Raw genomic sequence first — 19,150 nt, 5'->3', positions numbered from 1 at the left:
AAGATATTTTTGTATAATTAAGCCTTTGCCTCTGAGATTAAGGCCATCTAAAATTCTTAAATAAATTAAGAGAATTATAGGTGGCTTAAAATGTTCCCTTTGTGTTATTAAGTGATACACTCTCTCCATCCCTAAATCATCATTTTTAATATATATTAGTCATTGTCTAATGTAGGGTTGATCACATTGCACTTTTTCCAGATCAATCTCACTTTTACAGTGAGATACAATAATGAATACAATAATGAAGTCATGGCATTTTCAAGGCCAAAGTTTGCAGGTATGTATCATTTTAGAAATCCTGAAGTACGAAAATCCCCAAATGCTTGGTAAATTGGAAGATGGCATAAATTCAATTACAGAAGGGTTCTTCATGTTCCAAAATGATTAGTCATGGGGTTTCTTTAAATAGGAGGGCATGACAACTCATGTTCATTTGGTGAAAGAAACTTCATACTCTATCTGGGAATATTGTTCTCTTTAACATGAAAGCTTCCAGAGGGATATGTATCAGAGAGTGATGCATAACTAATTAAACAAATCAGCTGTCTCAATCAATTCTGTAACCAGTGAGGATGGGGAAGAGGTGCCATATTAGATTGGGTGCTGAGGGAGGACATCTCTGAATAGACGATATTTGAGCTAATAGTTGAATAGAATAAAGCCTGAATAAAGCTGAAAGAGTCAGCTTTTGAAAGACCCATGGGAAGAATGTTCCTGGAGAAAACTCAGCAAGTAAGGCCTCTCAGGTTAGGGCAAGCTTGGTGGATCAAGGAACAGAAAGACCAGACTGTCTGAAGTGTAGTAATCCAGGGAGAGTGGGTCTCAATGAAGGCAAGAGGTACAAATGAGGGCCAGATGAGATAGAATCATGGTATGTGCATGTAAATTCCTTAACTTAGAGCTTGAAACATTTTAAGAGCTCAATAAATGAAAGCTCTTAGTTATTAGAGATCATACGATTGTTTTATTCATAATTCAAATTTAACTATTTTTTAAAATAGAAATAGAATTAATCCTTACAATAAATTCAAATAAACACTTAGAAAATATTTGTGAAATTTGAGCTTCATGTCTTCACTAACTTTATAAAATTTCAATTCCATTTAAAACCATAAGAAGAGTAATTTTCTAATTGTAAAGGGTGCTAAAACTATTTGTATAGAATTTATTGTATTACAAATATTTGGTTATTGTTTCTAGCCCAGATTTGTGCTAAGAGGCTTTCTCACCCCATTCCTCAATAATGATACTCTTTCCTCAATCCTGAAAATATTTTCCTAAAATTCATTCAATTGTTGTGGTTTATTTTTAGCCAACCTGGAATTTATTTATCAGTATTGTGTGTCTTAGAGATTGTGATAGGCAGAATGATGACTCCCAGATCTATACAAATCCTAATTCCTGTAAATTGTGAGGAGAGGGAGATTTGACACAGATTCAAGAAGACAATGTGAAAACAGAGGAGAGAGAGATTTGAGGATGTTATGCTGCTGGCCTTGAAGATGAAAGAAGGGGCTGACAGCCAAGGAATGAAAGGAATGCAGCTCTAGAAGCTGGAAAAGACAAGGAAGGGCTTTTCCCCTACAGCTCCTGGAAGGAGTGGCCCTGCCCGTACCTTAGATTGTCTACCTTGATTTCAAACTTCTGGACTCCAGAACTGTAAGGGAAGACATTTATGTTGTTTCAAGCCATTAAATTTGTGGTAATTTGTTATATCAGTCATTGGAAACTAGTACAGAGATATAATTTTCCTTCATGATGCTGTACTTTCTTTTTCCCAAAATTTTTTTTTGCTTTAAGCTGCATTTATTCTTCCAGATGAACTTTAGATTCAATTTGTCTAGTAAAAAAATATTGAATTGTGATTGAAAGTGCATTAAATGTGTGAATATTTCTATTCAGACATATAGATTCTCCTTCCAGGTCTCCCCTCTCTCCCATATTTAAACCATAAATTTTATAGTTATTCTTCACTTAGGTCTTATGCATTTCTTTTTTTTTTTTTTTAAAGATTTTTTATTTATTTATTTGACAGAGAGAGACACAGCGAGAGAGGGAACACAAGCAGGGGGAGTGGGAGAGGGAGAAGCAGGCTTCCCGCAGAGCAGGGAGCCCGATGTGGGACTCGATCCCAGGACCCTGGGATCATGACCTGAGCCGAAGGCAGTCGCTTAACCAACTGAGCCACCCAGGCGCCCCGGTCTTATGCATTTCTTAAGGCTTGTTTCTTAAGCCTTATTTGTTGCTACTGTGGAATAGGATCATTTAAAAAATTCCTTTTATCTATTTTACCCATCCCCCAACCTCCCTCCCTCTGGCAACCACTAGTTTGTGCTCTGCATTTAAGAGTCTAGTTTTTTTTCTTTTTTCTTTGTTCATTTGTTTTGTTTCTTAAATTCTACATATGAGTGAAATCATATGATATTTGTATTTCTTTGACTAACCTATTTCACTTAGCATTATACCCTGTAGATCCATTCATGTTTTTGCAAAAGGCAAGATGTCATTCTTTTTTATGGCTGAGTAATATTCATATATATATGTATATATATATATATATATATACCAAATCTTACTCTATCCATTCATCAGTCAGTGGACATTTGGGTTATTTCCATAATTTGGCTATTGTTGATAATGCTGTTATAAACATAGGAGTGCAGATACCTTTTTGAATTAGTATTTTTGTTTTCTTTGGGTAAATATCTAGTAGAGGAACTCCCGGGTCATATAGTAACTCTATTTTTAATTTTTTGAGGAACCTCCATACTGCTTTCCACAGTGGCTGCACCAGTTTGCATTCCCACTAACAGTGAAAGAGGGTTCCTTTTCCATTTTCTTTTTTTTTTTTTTTTAAGATTTTATTTATTTTTTGACAGAGAGAGAGACAGCGAGAGAGGGAACACAAGCAGGGGGGAATGGAAGAGGGTGAAGCAGGCTTCCCGCCGAGCAGAGAGCCCGATGCGGGGCTCGATCCCAGGACCCTGGGATCATGACCTGAGCCGAAGACAGACGCTTAACGACTGAGCCACCCAGGCGCCCCCTTTTTCCATTTTCTATATATCCTTCCCAACACCTATTGTTTCTTGAGTTTTTTATTTTAGCCATTCTGACAGGTGTGGTAATCTATTCAGGTTTTCTACAACTTTTGGAATCAATTTTTATAACTTAGACTCTCTTAGAAAATAATGAGAAAAGGTTAACATTCACTATCTATAATAATATAATATTCCTATAAACCAAAAAGATGGATAACCCACTTAAAAATAAGCAAATACCAAGTCTGCATAATTAATAGAAGAAAAATTTGGATGGCCATTTAATATATGCTTTAACTCCATCATATCTAGGGCAATCATATATCTATGTTTCCCTGGAAAAGTCCTGGTTTATATGTGCTCTTCCAGCAAAATTATGATTTGTGTCACACTTCAGTCTTAGAAGTTTCTTTAGAAATTCCTCCTCGCTCTGCTTATTCATCCCTCCTCTCCCCTCTCCAACCCCTGGCAAGTTACTAAATTTTAGTCTTAGAAGTTTCCTAGCACCATGTGTTGAAGAGACACTAAATTACATCATCTCCCTACTTATAATAAATGAAATGAAAGTTTAAATAATAATGAGGGTTTTATTTATTTTTGCCAATCAGATTAACAAACATTAAAAAAATTTATAATATTCATTGCTGGAAATGGTAGAGTAAAACAAAGGATAACAGTGGAAGAGATAATTGGTACGTTCTTTTGGGGCTATAAATTTGGCAATATCTATTAAAGTTTAAGTGTGCATGTTATTTAATCTAACTTGTAGATCTATGGACTTGTAGATTCTTAACTTCTGGAAATATATATATTTTTAAATATTTTATTTATTTGACAGAGAGAGACAAAGCAAGAGAGGGAACACAAGCAGGGGGAGTGGGAGAGGGAAAAGCAGGCTTCCCGCAGAGCAGGGAGCTGGATGCGGCGCTCGATCCCAGGACCCTGGGATTATGACCTGAGCCGAAGGCAGACACTTAATGACTGAGCCACCCAGGCGCCCTTAACTTCTGGAAATATTGATGCTACTGTGCAAATAACATGTATGGACGAAGTTGTTGTATAGGCTGCTGATTAAATAAATGAAGGTACGCTTATAAAATGAATATTATGTTATTGTTTAAAACAATGAGGTAGCTGTATGTATCAGTATGGAAAGATTTCCATAATATATCAAGAGAAAAAATTAAGATACAAATATATTAGACATAATATATTAAGAGAAAATATACACAATATGTATATACACAATGTGTATGTATATATATTAATATAATTATACATTATAATATATACATTAATATATTATACATAATATATTAGAAAAAATTAAGATACAAAATCGTATTATGGTTGAAGTTGACATTTGGCAAAATATGCACATATATAGTTTGTTTTTCTATGCTTAGAAAACAAGTTTGAAAATATATGCACCAGGGGCGCCTGGGTGGCTCAGTCATTAAGCGTCTGCCTTCGGCTCAGGTCATGATCCCAGGGTCCTGGGATCGAGCCTCACATCGAGCCCCACATCGGGCTCCCTGCTCGGCGGGAAGCCTGCTTCTCCCTCTCCCGCTCCCCCTGCTTGTGTTCCCTCTCTCGCTGTGTCTCTCTCTGTCAAATAAATAAATAAATAAAATCTTTAAAAAAAAAAAAAAAGAAAATATATGCACCAAACTTAACACCTATTGTCATGAGAATTTAGTTGAATAGAACTGAAATGAGAGAATTCAATAAAAATTTCGTTAAATGTTAGGGGAAAAATCATTTTTGAAAAAAACATAGCCTACTCAACAATAATCCTGAAATACTGTTTATGCTGGTAGAAAACAGAAAATCTGGTTTTGGCTTGGTAACAGGCATCAAAGAATAATCCTTTGGTTCTGTTAGAGCTGTTGTTTCTTCTGGTTAGAAGTATGACCTTTATCCTCTGTCAAAAACTTCATGACTATATAAAAGGTTTTTGAATTCTGAAGAGACAGGAAACAGATCTCAAACTATGTAGTTACTAGTTTTATATTTCTAGAATATAGTATTAGAATCTTTTGGCGGGAAGTGTTCTCAAGCACTTCTGTGCTTAGTACATAATAAGCCATCTATTAAGTATATCTATGATTATCATCATTATCATCATCATGAATAATCAGCAATAGGTACAGTTACATAAATTGATCAATATCATCAATATTGACATATGACAAATTTCATCATTGCATCTCTGGAGGGGTATTTTAACAGCTGAAATAAAAACCTGTCAAGTTTTGTCCTGACTATGAAGTTGGGAGGATGTTCCCTCCTCTCCAACTAAAGACTCAGTCATGGTCATGGTTATTTACACAGTAACAGTGTAGCCTTTATTTTTAAAATTTATTTTCATTTGTTAAAATAAGACTTTGTTTTTTTTATTTTGAGCACTTTTAGGTTCACAGCAAAACTGAGAGGAAAGTACAGAGATTTCCCATGTACTCCCTACCCCCACACAGGCATAGCCTTCCCCATTATCAACATCCTCCACCAAAGTGGTACACTTGTTACCGTTGATGAACCTACATTGACACATCATTATCACCCAAAGTCCATAGTTTACATTTGGGTTTACTCTTGGTGTTGTACATTCTCTGGGTGTGGACAAATGTATAATGACAAATGTATCTATTATAATGGTATGGTACAGGGTTTTTCATTGCCCTGAAAATTCCTCCTTGCTCTGCTTATTCACCCCTCCTCTTCCCTCTCCCACCCCTGGCAACCACTGATGTTTTCACTGTCTCCATAGTTTGCTTTTTCCAAAATGTTGTACGTTTGGAATCATCTGGTATGTAGCCTTTTCAGATTTGCTTCTCTTACCTAGTAATGTGCACTTAAGTTTCCCCTATGTCTTCTCATGTCTTGATACCTCCTTTCTTTTTAGCACTGAATAATATTATTGTCTGGATGGACCACAGTTTACTTATTCTTTCACCTACTGAAGGGCATTTTGGATGCTTCCAAGTTTTGGTGGTTATGAATAATGCTTTTATAAACATCCATGTACAAGTTTTGGGGTGGGTATATTTTTCCCCTTTAGGTAAATACCAAGGGGTGTTACTGCAGGATTGTATGCTAGGAATAACTTTAATTTTGTAAGAAACTGACAAATTGTCTTCCAAATGGCTGTACCACTTTGCATTCCTACCAGTAATGAGTGAGAGTTCCTATTGTATCACATTTAGTGTTTTAGTGTTCCAGATTTTGGTTATTTTAAGAGGGGTGCAATGGTATTTCATGAATTTCTGCGTGGCCTTTTGAGGGGTTGATCCTTGAACAGGCTCCACCCTCCTCCTAAGGGGCTGGGCCCCCAATTTGTGTTTCACTGGACTTATGACAGCTTCTGGCCTCTGGGTGTCCAGGTTTCAATGCCTGCCCAGAGGGGGAAAGAATAGGGAAAGATAGGGAAGATTCTGAAATTTCTCTGAGCCGGCAGCCTGGGGGAAATTATGCCTGCAAAAAGGCTTTACCAAGTGCTACTGTGGGGCCAGGCAACATTCAGTGCAACATCCCTAACAGTGAGAAAGAAATAAGTAAAGACGTGTCCAGAAGAGACACTACTCCAGGCACCTGATGTGGCTCTATTTTATTTATGGTAGCCAGAGGCCAGTGGGAAGAACTCCTTTAGCTCCTGGTAACTGCTGGCTCCTGGATTTTCATTCAAAGCTTTCACAGGAATGAACACTTATCAGTGGATCTCCAAAGGCACAGTCTGGAGAGGTTTCCTTAAAGTGGAGAGATCTGGGAGAGGGCTTCGTGGGCGGTTGTGAAAGTAAGGCAACACGGGCTGGAGGAAGAAGAGTAGAAACCGGCCCACAAAAGGAAAAGCGATCGTCATGGATTTGGGGAACTTGATCCGGTGTGTTAAATGGCATTTCAGAAGAAATCTGAATGCTACTGGTTTACGGCAAGAGTCAAGTAAAAGTGTCCGGGCTCGGGAAGCCTTCTTCAGGGATCAAGACAGACACAAGGGGTTATTTCTCTCCAAAAAAACCTTTAAAAGCCGAGAGGCCCGGCTCCTTCACGACCTCCCTTCGCACAGCCTGGGTCAGAGCCTCTCAGCCACTTCAAAAACCCGGAGAAGGGAAATCCAGTCAGGCCCTGGAGAGGCCGACGGTGGGCTCCGGTCAGCCTGCGCACTGGGCATGCGCAGGGGGTGGGCCGCCAGGTCGGCTTAGGGAGCCGTGACGAGTCCGGAAGCGCCTGCGCGCGCCCCTCCGCTCGAGAAGTAGTTTTGTTCCTGGTCCTCGGCACTGTAGCCCTTCGGAGAGAACCCTCGGCAGGACCAACCGGACCCCAGCCGGCACCGCAGCAATGTCCAGCAACAGCTTCGCTTACAATGAGCAGTCAGGAGGAGGGGAGGCGACGGAACTGGGTCAGGAGGCGACTTCAACCATTTCCCCCTCCGGCGCCTTCGGCCTCTTTAGCAGCGATTTGAAGAAGTGAGGAGAAAGGTTTGGGGGTTTGGGGACGGGACTGAGGAGCTGGAGACCCCGGAGGCGCGGGCACCGGGCTTGGGCTCCCGGGAGAAGGGTGAGGTCGCCCTGGGACCGTTCCGGGGCCGGGCGGTAACGTTTCCCGCTGCGGGGTGGGGTTGGGTCTTTTGGGAGTGGTGGGAGTCGTTGGAGAGTTTGGGGTGGATGGGGGGGGGGTTTCTTGTAGTTTTCAAACTTTAGTGAGAAAAGAACTGTTTGGAGAGGTTCAGGTCTCATTCGTAAAGACTCTGATTGGGTTGATCTGGGCTGGGGCACAGGAATCTGAGTTGTGAACAAACACTTCTAGCTTATTTAACATTTGCCTAGATCAAACTTGGAGAATTGCGCGTGTTATGGTGAAAGAGGAGGTGTTTGGGGGAGTTAAAAGGCCGCGTTAGAGTGATTGTTGCTTATGGGAAACTATTCCCTGACCGTGGAGTGGAGGAGCATGGAGGTGTTTTAGGCGCTTTATGAATGGACAAACCGTTTATACGAACATTCATGTTCTTGGATAATATCCTTTGCATTACAGAGAAAAAAACCTCAATTCCAAACACAGTAATCAGCATTTGAGTAGAGAATATTTAGAGTGTGACTGTGAATAAGTTCTAAAGTTTTACAAATTAATAACGTGAATTTTAAAAACAAATACTAAACAGTGTGTAGTTTTTTAAAAGTAAAAATATTTAAGGACCATCGAAAAATGGAGAGAAACCCTCCCCAAGCTTTTTGGTGGGAGGGGTTTTAAACTTACAGAATTCTGGTAACTTTATATTTTATTGTAATCATTTTTACATTTCTCTTATTTTTAATGTCTCATTATTAGACTATGGTGGGTCACATAATAGGCTGTCACTAGATTCATGCTGAATTAAGTGAAAGTAGCTGTGCTGATGGCTTTGCAGGTGTTAGAAGAGTATAATTAAAATTTAATTTAAGCTTTACTAATAAGATCGGGCAGTCTGCAAAGTTGCTAGTAGTTGACTTTGGGTTTAAATTTTGATTGTGCTAAGCTGACTGAAATCTTATATACAGCATGTGGAATACAGTTTTCTGCTCCCCCCCCCCCTTGTTCTCAGATAAGATCACTAATTTCATTTTTCATTCAGTGCATTTAGATGATGGATTGTTCTAGTAGGAAGCTTGTTGCAGCTTTACACTTCTATTAGCAAAATGTTCGGCTGCTGAATTACCCTGTTGTAAGTCTGCCTCAGTCTGTTTTGCATGTGATTTACTTACAATTAATTTACTTTTATGGTTTGTTAACATCTAAGATGTTTTCCTCTTGGAGTTTCTGATTTCCTATTCTGTCAGATTTGGGCCTGGTTTGGAGAAAGATGTATGGCTTTGACTAAGACCAGTGCTGTTGAGGTGACCAATCAGGTTGGATTTAAAATAAAAATAGCTAACACTTGCGGAGTGCTTGTGCATTTGTGCACACTATTTTACATTTATTATCTCATTCAGTTCTCCTCACAAGGTCAGTGGCTTGTTACCAGACGCTTATCTGATTGTACTTTGCAGATGAAGAAGTTGGAGCACAAGTGGGTAACTTGTCCAAGATCGCAAAGCTACAACACTGCACTCTTTGAACTTGAACACAGACATTCTTTTTTTTTTTTTTAAAGATTATATTAATTTATTTGACCGAGAGAGGGAACACAAGCAGGGGGAGTGGGAGAGGGAGAAGCAGGCTCCCCGCAGAGCAGGGAGCCTGATGTGGGACTAGATCCCAGGACCCTGGGATCATGACCTGAGCCGAAGGCAGTCGCTCAACCGACTGAGCCACCCACGCTCCTGAACACAGACATTCTAATCTGAAAGCCCATTTTCTCAAACACTTGGATATGCTACTTACTACTTGATGAAATTTATGGTGCTTTTATTAGAGAATGCACACAACTCATTAAAAGTTTAAAACTTTGAAAAGTAGCTGTAGACAGTATGTTACCTGGAAGCTTCCAGGAATTAGAAACATTTTGGACATTGAACTGAAACCTAGTGGGATTGTATAGGAGCAAGGAGACACCTGGAAGTGGTCTTTTAATCTCTCTTGAGTTTACATTCTTTTATAAAATCATGATATTTCTTGACTTTTTTTAAAAAAACCAAATGACAAAATCTATGTAAGAAAAAGCTTACCCTGTTTCTCTGCTGTCATTTTTTAAATTGAGGTATACTTGACATGTAACATTATATTAGTTTCAGTTATATAATACAATGATTTGATATTTGTACATATTCAGAAATGATCAACACAATAAGTCTAGTTAACATCTGTCACCATACCTAGTTATAATTTTTTTTCTTGTGATGAGGACTTTTAAGATTTACTCTCAGCAACTTTTAACTATATAATACGGTGTTACTGACTATAGTCACCATGCTGTACAGGGCATCCCATGACTTGTTTTATAACTGGAAGTTAGACCTTTTGATTCCCTCCATGCATTCATCCACCAGCTCTGCTCTAATTTTTGATGGTTGAATTTGAGATAGTTTCAGATTTCCAAAAAAGTTGCAAGAATAGTACAAAGAACTACTTGCACATTCATCAGTTAAAAATTTTTTTGCTACATTGCTTGCTTTCTCCATATACTCACAGACACATGCACATTCGTATTATGTTTTCTGATCCATTGGAGAATAGGTTCTATACATCCTATCTTTTTCCTCTTAATACCTTGGTATGTATTTTTTAAGAACTGATATTTTCTTACATTACTGCAGTACCATTATATTCAGGAAATTTAATATCAGTACAATTTGTAGTCTTTAATTCAGTGTTGTCATTCGTCCCAGTAAATAATTTATTTTTAGTGGGTTTTTTTTTTTTTTTCCCCATCTAGTACAGCATCCTGTCCAGGATCATGTACTTGATATGGTTGTTGTATCTCTTTTAATCTCCTTTAATCTGAAATCTTTGTTTTCTTTTTTTAAAATATTTTATTTATTTATTAGAGAGAGAGAAAGAGAGCATGAGTGGGGTGTAGTGGTAGAGGGAGCAGCAGACTCCCTGCTGCGTAGGGAGCCTGATGCAAGGCTCAGTCCCATGACTCTGAGATTGACCTGAGCTGAAATCAGGAGTTGGGTGTTCAAGTGACTGAGCCACCCAGGTGCCCCCTTAACCTTTGTTTTTCACTACCATGGCACCTTTGAAGAATACAAGCCAATTATTTTACAGCATGTTAATCACTTTGGATTTGCTGGTGTTTCCTCTTAATTTATGTTTACTACCCTAGTGATGTGGCTTTCTCAGACTTGCATCTAAAGGTGTTCTGTTAAGGTGTTGTCCATGATTTTTTCCCCAGTAATCATTCCATGGGGGACACTTTGAGGCCGTGCAGATGTCTTGCTCCTTATTAAATTTATCAACTCCTAGATATATAACAACCACTGATGAATCTCCTGAACCATTCTTTTCTTTCTTTTTTTTTTTTTTTTTAAGACTTATTTATTTCAGAGAGAGTGTGAGCAGGGGGGGGGGCAGGGGGGGAGAGCAAGAGAGAGAGAGAGAATCCCCAGGCAGACTCCCTGCTGAGCTCAGAGCCCAATGCAGGGCTTGATCCCTGGACTGAGATCACGACCTGAGCTGAAATCAAGAGTTGGCCCTTTAACTGCCTGAGCCACCCAGATACCCCTCTCCTGAACCATTCTTAACCAAAATGGCTGCAAAGTGTTGATTTCCAGCTCTCTGACTTCTTCCTCGATTCTGCTCTTTGGCCTCTTGTCCTAAAGCTTTATGTCCTTTGATCCTTCATTGACCATCTCAAGGATGCCTTAATACTTCCTCATGATGGGATTATCGATGATTTTGTTTTCTGAATTTAATCTTATTTATCAACCATCTTTGTTCCTTTCTCCCTTTAAATAAAACCAGAATCAGGGAGTTGTACGTCACTTTAGAAAAGCAGATCCTGTACATCATTTATTGGTTAATCAAGACTGTGTATTTGATTATTTGCTTCAAGATTTTCAGATTTTTCATTTAGTAAAGAGTTACTTTTCTTTGTATTCCTTTCTTTTGCAATTGTCAATTTTTATTGCTTTTAGTTTTTTTCTAAATTATTTTCCTGTTTTGTCTTAAAGAAGTTCTTTTATCTTAACCAATTTGGCTCTATGTGTAATTAAAAATAATTTTAGTAATTTAAACAGTTTCTAGAAAGAAGCAGAGGAAACTAATTTTTCTTAACAATAGTAAAACTATAAATTTCCAAATCTCCTTTCTTTTGAGAGTATCATGGTGTTTTAGAAAGAGCATTGGACCTGGAGTGAGACAACCTCAGTTTAAGTTCCTGTTTTCCACTTGTAGTAATGTTTCCTTGTTCAAGTTGCTTGATCTCTTCAAACTTCAGTATCCTTTTTTCTAGAAAGATTATGATACTTGCCTATTTTGTGAGGTTCTCATAAGATGGCAGAGTTGAAAGCGATTTCTAACACTGGAAAAACTGGTGGAAGCTTCACCAAGGTGGTGACATTTTAGGTCTTAAAGCCTGAGTTTTTTGCCAGGTGGAGGACGGGGGGAGTTCCTCAGAGTTGCAAAAGAAAATGCATATTCGGATGAGACAGATTTGGGCATAGACATTTAGAACTGTAGGCAGTAATTAAAGCATGGGAATGGGCAAATGACCCCTCCATCCCCTTGCCCCGGGAGAACTTCTCTTGTTTAGAAAAAGAAGGCAGTTCAGACAAAACCTGAGAGAACACTGACATTTAAGGTTGAATGGAAGAACTAGGGAAAGAGACAGTGCTCAGAGGGGTGGGATACCAGGGGAAGGTAAAAAAAAGGGGCGGGGGGGGGGGGGGGGAGCTAAGAGGATAGTTAGTAAGAGGAAATGGTCAACTATGTTAGGAGTTGCATAATGAGGATAATTAGAATGAAGGCTGAAAAGAGGCCATTAACAATAAAAGGTTTAACAATAAAAGGTGACCTTAGCAACCAGTAACTTAGCAATGCAGTACCTCCTCAACCACTTTGAAAGGTAGCATTTTTAGTTTCTGCTGAAATTGGGGTGGGCTTTGCATTTTTTTTAGAGTCACAGAGCTGATTTAGACCCAAGCCAGGGGCTGCAATGTATTCCTGTAGTCGTACTAGGTCATGTAGTATGATGTAGTCAGTGCTACATCAGTGTATTTGTATTGCATTAATGAAGCCTAGCTTATTTTTTTAACTTAAGTTTTGTTTATTGTCAACTTTACAGCATCAGCCACGAAAATTACATATAACCCTTTAACCTTTTGTATCAGTGTTTCTCAGTGGAGTCTTGTAGGCAGATTACATGGGTCTGTGTTTTCTATGTAATTATAGCAAATCTGACTTTATGTCTGCCACTTGGGGTCTCATTCAAGAAGGCATATGGAAGGGCAGTTGAATGAGAGTAACCTTTTTAAAGGATGTTCTTGAGTTTAGATAAACCAGTTCCAGATGTCAGTGCTTTATAAGTAGTAACCTATTATTTTGGACATGCTTAAAATAGTCATTGTATCTCATAAGAGGTTCCAAACTTTTTTGTGTGAGTTTCCATTTTTTATTTATATTATTTAATTTTAATTCGGGTTTATACTATATTTTTGTTATTTTTCATTTAATGCTTTTTTATAATTACTGTTGTTCAAAGCTTGCTCTACTTTCTTTTCACTTGTCCTAGTATTTCTCATTGATAATTTTATCTCATTCAGTCACCCTGTATTTTCAGGTTACGTAGTGTCTAAATGAATATTTGTTGAATATTGTATAAAAGAATCTATTTGGGGCACCTGGGTGGCAGGCAGTTGAACGCCAGACATCTTGATCTCAGCTCAGGTCTTGATCCCATAGTTGTGAGTTTGAGCCCCAAGTTGGGCTCCATGCTGGGCAAGGAGCTTATTTAAAAAAAAAAAAAGAATCTATTTCATAAACTCAGCTTTTATTAGATAGTATAATTCATGTGAAGAAATATTTTTTCTTTCTTTTCTTTTCTTTCTTTCTTTCTTTCTCTCTTTTTTTTTTTTACCAAGAGAGGGTATGTGGGAGGTGGGATGAGGGGTAGAAGGAGAGAGAGAATCTTAAGCAGACTCCATGTCCAGCATGGAGCCTGAGCCCAGTGTGGAGCCCGATGTGGGGCTCCATCTCACGACCCTGAGATTATGATGTGAACCAAAATAAAGAGTTGGAGGCTCAACCAACTGAGCCACCCAGTTGCCCCCATGTGAAGGAATAATTTATGAGCAAAGTATTTGGCTTATAATTTTTCTTCTTTTTTTTCTTTTTAAGAGAGAGTGAGAGAGAGCAAGGGCAGGGGGAGGGAGGTGAGGGAGAGAGAGAATCCCATGCCCAGCTCAGAGCCTGATGTGGAGCTCGATCTCGTGACCTTGAGGTCATGACCTGAGCTGAAATCGAGAGTTGGACACCCAGCTGACTCAGCCACCCAGGTGCCCCTATAATTTTTCTTAATATTTTCATGGCCTTAACTCAGTCGAATGATTCAGATTCTACTGATATTTATTGTCTCTGTAACTAGTGTAGTGTAAAAAAATAAAGTGTGACTGATTCATTGGACCATATATGGAAGGAAAACCTTGTCTGGTATCCTTACTGTATTATACAATATTGATGTGTTATTGCATCACCCTGACTTAATTGTCTTTAGTTCCAGAATAGCCATTTTCTTCATGGCATTACTTGAATCTTTACTGTGTTAGGGTTAATTGACTTGGAAATGTCATGGAAGTGTTGAGTGAACTTTACAGTCAGAATTTTTTAAGTCTCTCTTCTGACTGTTCAAAGACATATTTATTTGCAGATTTGGGATTATTCCATATATGTAGTTCATTCTTCTGTATTTTCAGCACAAAAATACAAAGCGATTATAAGACCTTGATCTTGCCTTTAAGAAACTTAGAATTTAGTTGGTGAGATAAGTCTAAAAATGAACTAATAGTATTATCAGTGTATAGTTAATATTAAATTGTGTAATAATTCTCAACTTTTCAGTGTGCTATCCCTACCAGAAGGTATTTATTTTAAGCCTTCACTTATGTAAACAATGCTTTTCTGAAGAAAATGGAAATGCTGGAATTTTGAAATGTCAAACATTTTAGTTTGAGATGCTGAAAGTGTTGGAGCTCTGAGCTATTAGCATATTATGAAGAGGCACAGGCTTCTCATTGTAAATTCTCTTGTGCTCATAAGTCCAGGGTTGCAAGTATGAAAATACACTCCACTTATGATTTCTGTAGCATACTGTTGTCCTTCAAATGTCCAAATATGTTATTGCCTTTAACAACGTATTTGCCATGTTATATATGTAAGTTGGATCCATTTTTGTTGTTGTTGTTTATAAAGGGCACATAAAATTCCAGGCAATTTCAGTATTTTATTGATCTTTGACTTAGTTAATTCCATGTGTTCCAAGGTGGCTATTAATGAAAGAAGAAACTGTATAATGGTATCTTCAGTGCATTCCCAGCTAGATGAGCTGGTTGTTTTTATCTTCACATAAATAAGATTTCCAGTTTTATAAAAGGCCAACTACTTAAGGATTGTCACTTCAGTGGTACAGTAGGGTTCTTACAATTTAATTTTTTGAAATACACTTCAAATCAAGTAAGATTTTATCACATAGAACAAAATGATGAAATACTGCCTGTAAGCAGATTCTTGCTTTCCAACAGATTATAAAAGTGTTCCATTTTATTGTTTAGCTTGCATTTCTTCTTGGAGGAGTCATTTCTGACTTTTACAATTTACCTTAATAAATGTTCAGCCAAGAAATATTCATCTTTTGCTACAGAGTATGTTAAGATCATTGATCTGGTGAGATCCAAGGAGAAAATCTGGAATACTTAAATTTCAGTCCTTAGAATTAAATCCCAAGATGTGACATATTTCTAGGCAGGTTTTTGTTTGTTTGTTTTAAGTAAACTCTTTCCCAACTTGGGGATCAAGAATTGGATTTTCTACCGACTGAGCCAGCCAGGTGCCCCTATTTCTAAAAAGTATTTAGAATTTAGAGCAACATTACTAGAACGAATGATTAAAACAAACAAAAAAAGGAGACAGATGGTTGGTTGAAATGTTCTTTTTTACTGCATGAAAAGTTACAAATGATCATGGAATGACAAATGTATTATAGTAAAATAATTTGACAGTATTGAAGTTGTGTATATAAATGAACTACTGACAAAAACAAATTGCCTGTAGTCCAAATTCAGAATTTAAAGTGAAGCACCCAAAGTAGAATAATCAGGAAGGAAATGATTTTCCTTTATTTCATATTATTATGAATAACGTTCATTGGTTTATATATTTAGGGAAGACTTATTTAGCTTATCAGTTGGAAAGAGTTCATAGATATACAGAAATGAACAATTTATAGTCATTGTCTGCTATTGATGGGCTGATTATTTGTATTGCTGATAGGATCTGATCTAATTAGAAGGCCAGTGTCTTTAATCTTTCAGTTGAGTGAGTTGGCATGGCAGCTGGACAAGGGAGAGATGCATGAATAATGCTAGTTCCAAAATCATGGGTTGGCAGAGCTACACATCACCCAGCTTTGCTCTAGGAATGGATTTTCTCAAAAAAAAATTTTTTTTTTAAAGATTTTATTTATTTAACAGAGAGAGACACAGCGAAAGAGGGAACACAAGCAGGGGGAGTGGGAGAGGGAGAAGCAGGCACCCCGCGGAGCAGGGAGCCCGATGCGGGCTCGATCCCAGGACCCTGGGACCCTGGGATCATGACCTGAGCCGAAGGCAGACGCTGAACGCCTGAGCCACCCAGGTGCTCCTCTCAAAATTTCTTAAAGCCTGGATTAAGAATGTGGTCATGAAGGATTAAGGGGAAGTTAGTACTATGAGGGGCAAAGAGGTAAGGAGCAGATTGGAAGGTGAGGGGCCAGAGTTTGTAGGGCCTTTGGATTTTATTTTGAGTCAGAGAAGCAGCCAGTGGAGGGTTTTGAGCATTATGGGCATTTAGAAGTCATTCAGTACCTGTTAAGTGCCCGTTGTGTACCAGCTGTATTTCCTGCTTCAAAAAGGTCTGTGGGGTGCTTGGGACCTGCTTGCACATTTCCAGTGTTTATTCAATAACTTTAAAAAATTATAGAATTTGCAAATATGATATTATAGATTTAACAAATATGAATGCCTTCTGTATGCTAGGCACAGTTTTTGATGCTGGGGATTAAGTAGTGGACAAAATGCCTGCTTTCATGGAGCATATATTTTAGTGGAAGGAAGACAGTCAATAAAGAAGTCAGTGTATAGTTGATCATTTGATCATAAGGAGTGCCGTTGAGAAAAATAAAGCAGGGAAAGAGGACAAACGGTTAGGATGGAGATTGGATTGGAGTTTGAAATATCAGGGTCAGGAAAATGTACCCTTGAGAATTTGTTAATGGAACGCATACCTGAAGGAAGTGCGCAAGTGACATGCAGCTGTCTTGGGGAGAGTATTCAGTCAGAAGAAATAGCAATGCTGGGACCCTGAAGTAGGAAAATTTCTGACCTGTGTGAGGATCAACAGACAGGCCAGTATGGCTGGAGTAGAGTGAATGAAGAAGGGGGAAGTTGGTAGGTGAGGAGGTCAGAGAGGTAAGGGACCAGATTGCATAGGGCTTTGTAAATCATTGTAAGGACTTTGATTTTACTCTGAGTGAGAAGAGAAGGTATTGGAAGGTTTTGAACATAGAAGTGAGGTGATCTGACTTAGGTTTTAAATGGATTGCTTTGCTTCCTGAGCTGGGAATAGACTCCAGATCTAGGGCAGGGAGATGACAAGAAGACTGTTGGAGTAATCCAGAAGGGGTTAAATTCAGGATGTATTTGGAAGGCAGAACCAACAAGATTTGCAGATGATTTGGGTGTGGCGTGTGAAAGAAAAGATATCAAGGATGGACACAAGGTTTTTTGCCTAAACAGCTGTAAGTTTGGGATTGGGTGTTAACTAAAATCCAGATGTGTGAAGAGGAAGTTTTTAAAGGGAAGAGGAATCAAGAGCTTGAGCATGTTATGTTTGAGATGCTTATTAGGTGTTCAAGTGGAGATAGTAAATAGGTAGTTCATGAATGAGTTGGGAGGTTTCAGATTAGAGATGTATATTTGGGAATCATCAGGTTATAGATGGTAGTAAATACCATGAATTGGATGAGACACCAATGGAGTGAATGTAGAAAGAGAAAAGATCAGAGTACTAAGCCCTGGGGCATTCCTGGAGCAGTTGGGTCAAATAGTACCAAAAGTGTCAAGTAAGATGATTACTGACAAGTGAGTTTTGGATTTGTCAACGTGGAGGATTTTGGTGACCTTGACAAGTAGTTTAGCTGCAGAGGTAGGGCTGAAAGCCTGACTGGAGTGGGTTTAAGAGAGAAAGGAGAGGAGAGGAATCCCTGTGAGTATGTATTAGGGTATAGGGGAGCAGAGAAATGGAGTGGTGTTTGGAAGAGAATGTTAAGTCAAGGGATTTTTTTTTTTTTTTTTAAGATGGGAAAAACTATATTATCCTGTTTGCTGATAGAACCATTTGATGTAGAGGAGGAAAAATTGGTGATGTAACACAGAGAGACTTACTTGACTGATATTTCTTATCCTTATAGAAAATTTAGCAAATACAGATGAGCTAAAAAAAATAACAACCCTAATTTCAACACCCGGAGAGAATCAGTTAACATAATACAGATCTTCCCTTTTCTCTTTCTTTTGCATATATGTATACTATGTATTTTTTTTTTAAAAGATTTTTATTTATTTATTTAAGAGAGAGAGACAGATAGTGACAGAGATGGCGAGAGAGAGCAGGAGCAGGGAGGAGAGGGAGAAGCAGGCTACCACCGAGCGGGGAACCTGAGTAGGACTCGATCCCAGGACCCTGGGATCATGACCTGAGCCGAAGGCAGCCACTGAACCGACTGAGCCACCCAGGCTCAGCCACCCCAGTATACTGTGTATTTTAAAAGCAAAGCTGTATGCTTTTGTAGTGTAATATGGTATTATGATTTGTTCTTTTTATTTACTAGTATATGGAGTCTGTTCATTTCTTAAAGTGATAGTCCTTTTAGGACACACTGTAATTAAGCCACTAACTTGGAAGGAGCACTAAACTTTTAGAAAAGTGAACAACTGTGATAATACAAATGAAATTATATAGCTAAATTTCAAATTATCGTTAAATTTCACTCTATTGTTTTTCTGAATCCTATTTCACAAGCATTTAAAACTACTAAATTAGGGGTGCCTGGGTGGCTCAGTCGTTAAGCGTCTGCCTTCGGCTCAGGTCATGATCCCAGGGTCCTGGGATCGAGTCCCGCATCGGGATCCCTGCTCAGCTGGAAGCCTGCTTCTCCCTCTCCCACTCCCCCTGCTTGTGTTCCCTCTCTCTCTGTGTCTCTCTCTGTCAAATAAATAAATAAAACTTTAAAAAAAAATAAAAAAAATAAAACTACTAAATTATATGGAGTATCGTTAATTTGCAGCACATAAAAGTAAAAGAAGTTAATAAGCACTAGGTGAATTCTGTGTGGATATCAAGGATTTGGGAATAATGATTATAGATAGTATAGGGAAGTAAAAATGTGTTTGTTTTAAACTTTTTATTTAACCTTCCGTCTTGTGGATAGATATTCTATTACTTTT

General features: G+C 38.3%; 1 protein-coding gene across 1 annotated transcript in view; it reads left to right on the top strand.

The window, feature by feature from the left end:
- The first annotated feature begins 7,182 nt into the window (after window positions 1-7,182).
- AP3B1 (adaptor related protein complex 3 subunit beta 1) overlaps window positions 7,183-19,150 on the top strand; it is a 260,264-nt gene continuing 248,296 nt past the window's right edge. The window contains exon 1 of the mRNA XM_044916930.1: window positions 7,183-7,504. Within this exon, the coding sequence (XP_044772865.1) occupies window positions 7,377-7,504 (128 nt within the window). The 5' untranslated portion in view covers window positions 7,183-7,376. The remainder of the gene's footprint in view (window positions 7,505-19,150) is intronic.

The sequence above is a fragment of the Neomonachus schauinslandi genome, chromosome 7 (genome assembly GCF_002201575.2).
Source record: "Neomonachus schauinslandi chromosome 7, ASM220157v2, whole genome shotgun sequence".
NCBI lineage: Eukaryota > Metazoa > Chordata > Mammalia > Carnivora > Phocidae > Neomonachus > Neomonachus schauinslandi.
The sequence above is the reverse complement of the archived record's forward strand: the minus strand, read 5'-3'. Positions and strand labels throughout refer to the sequence as shown.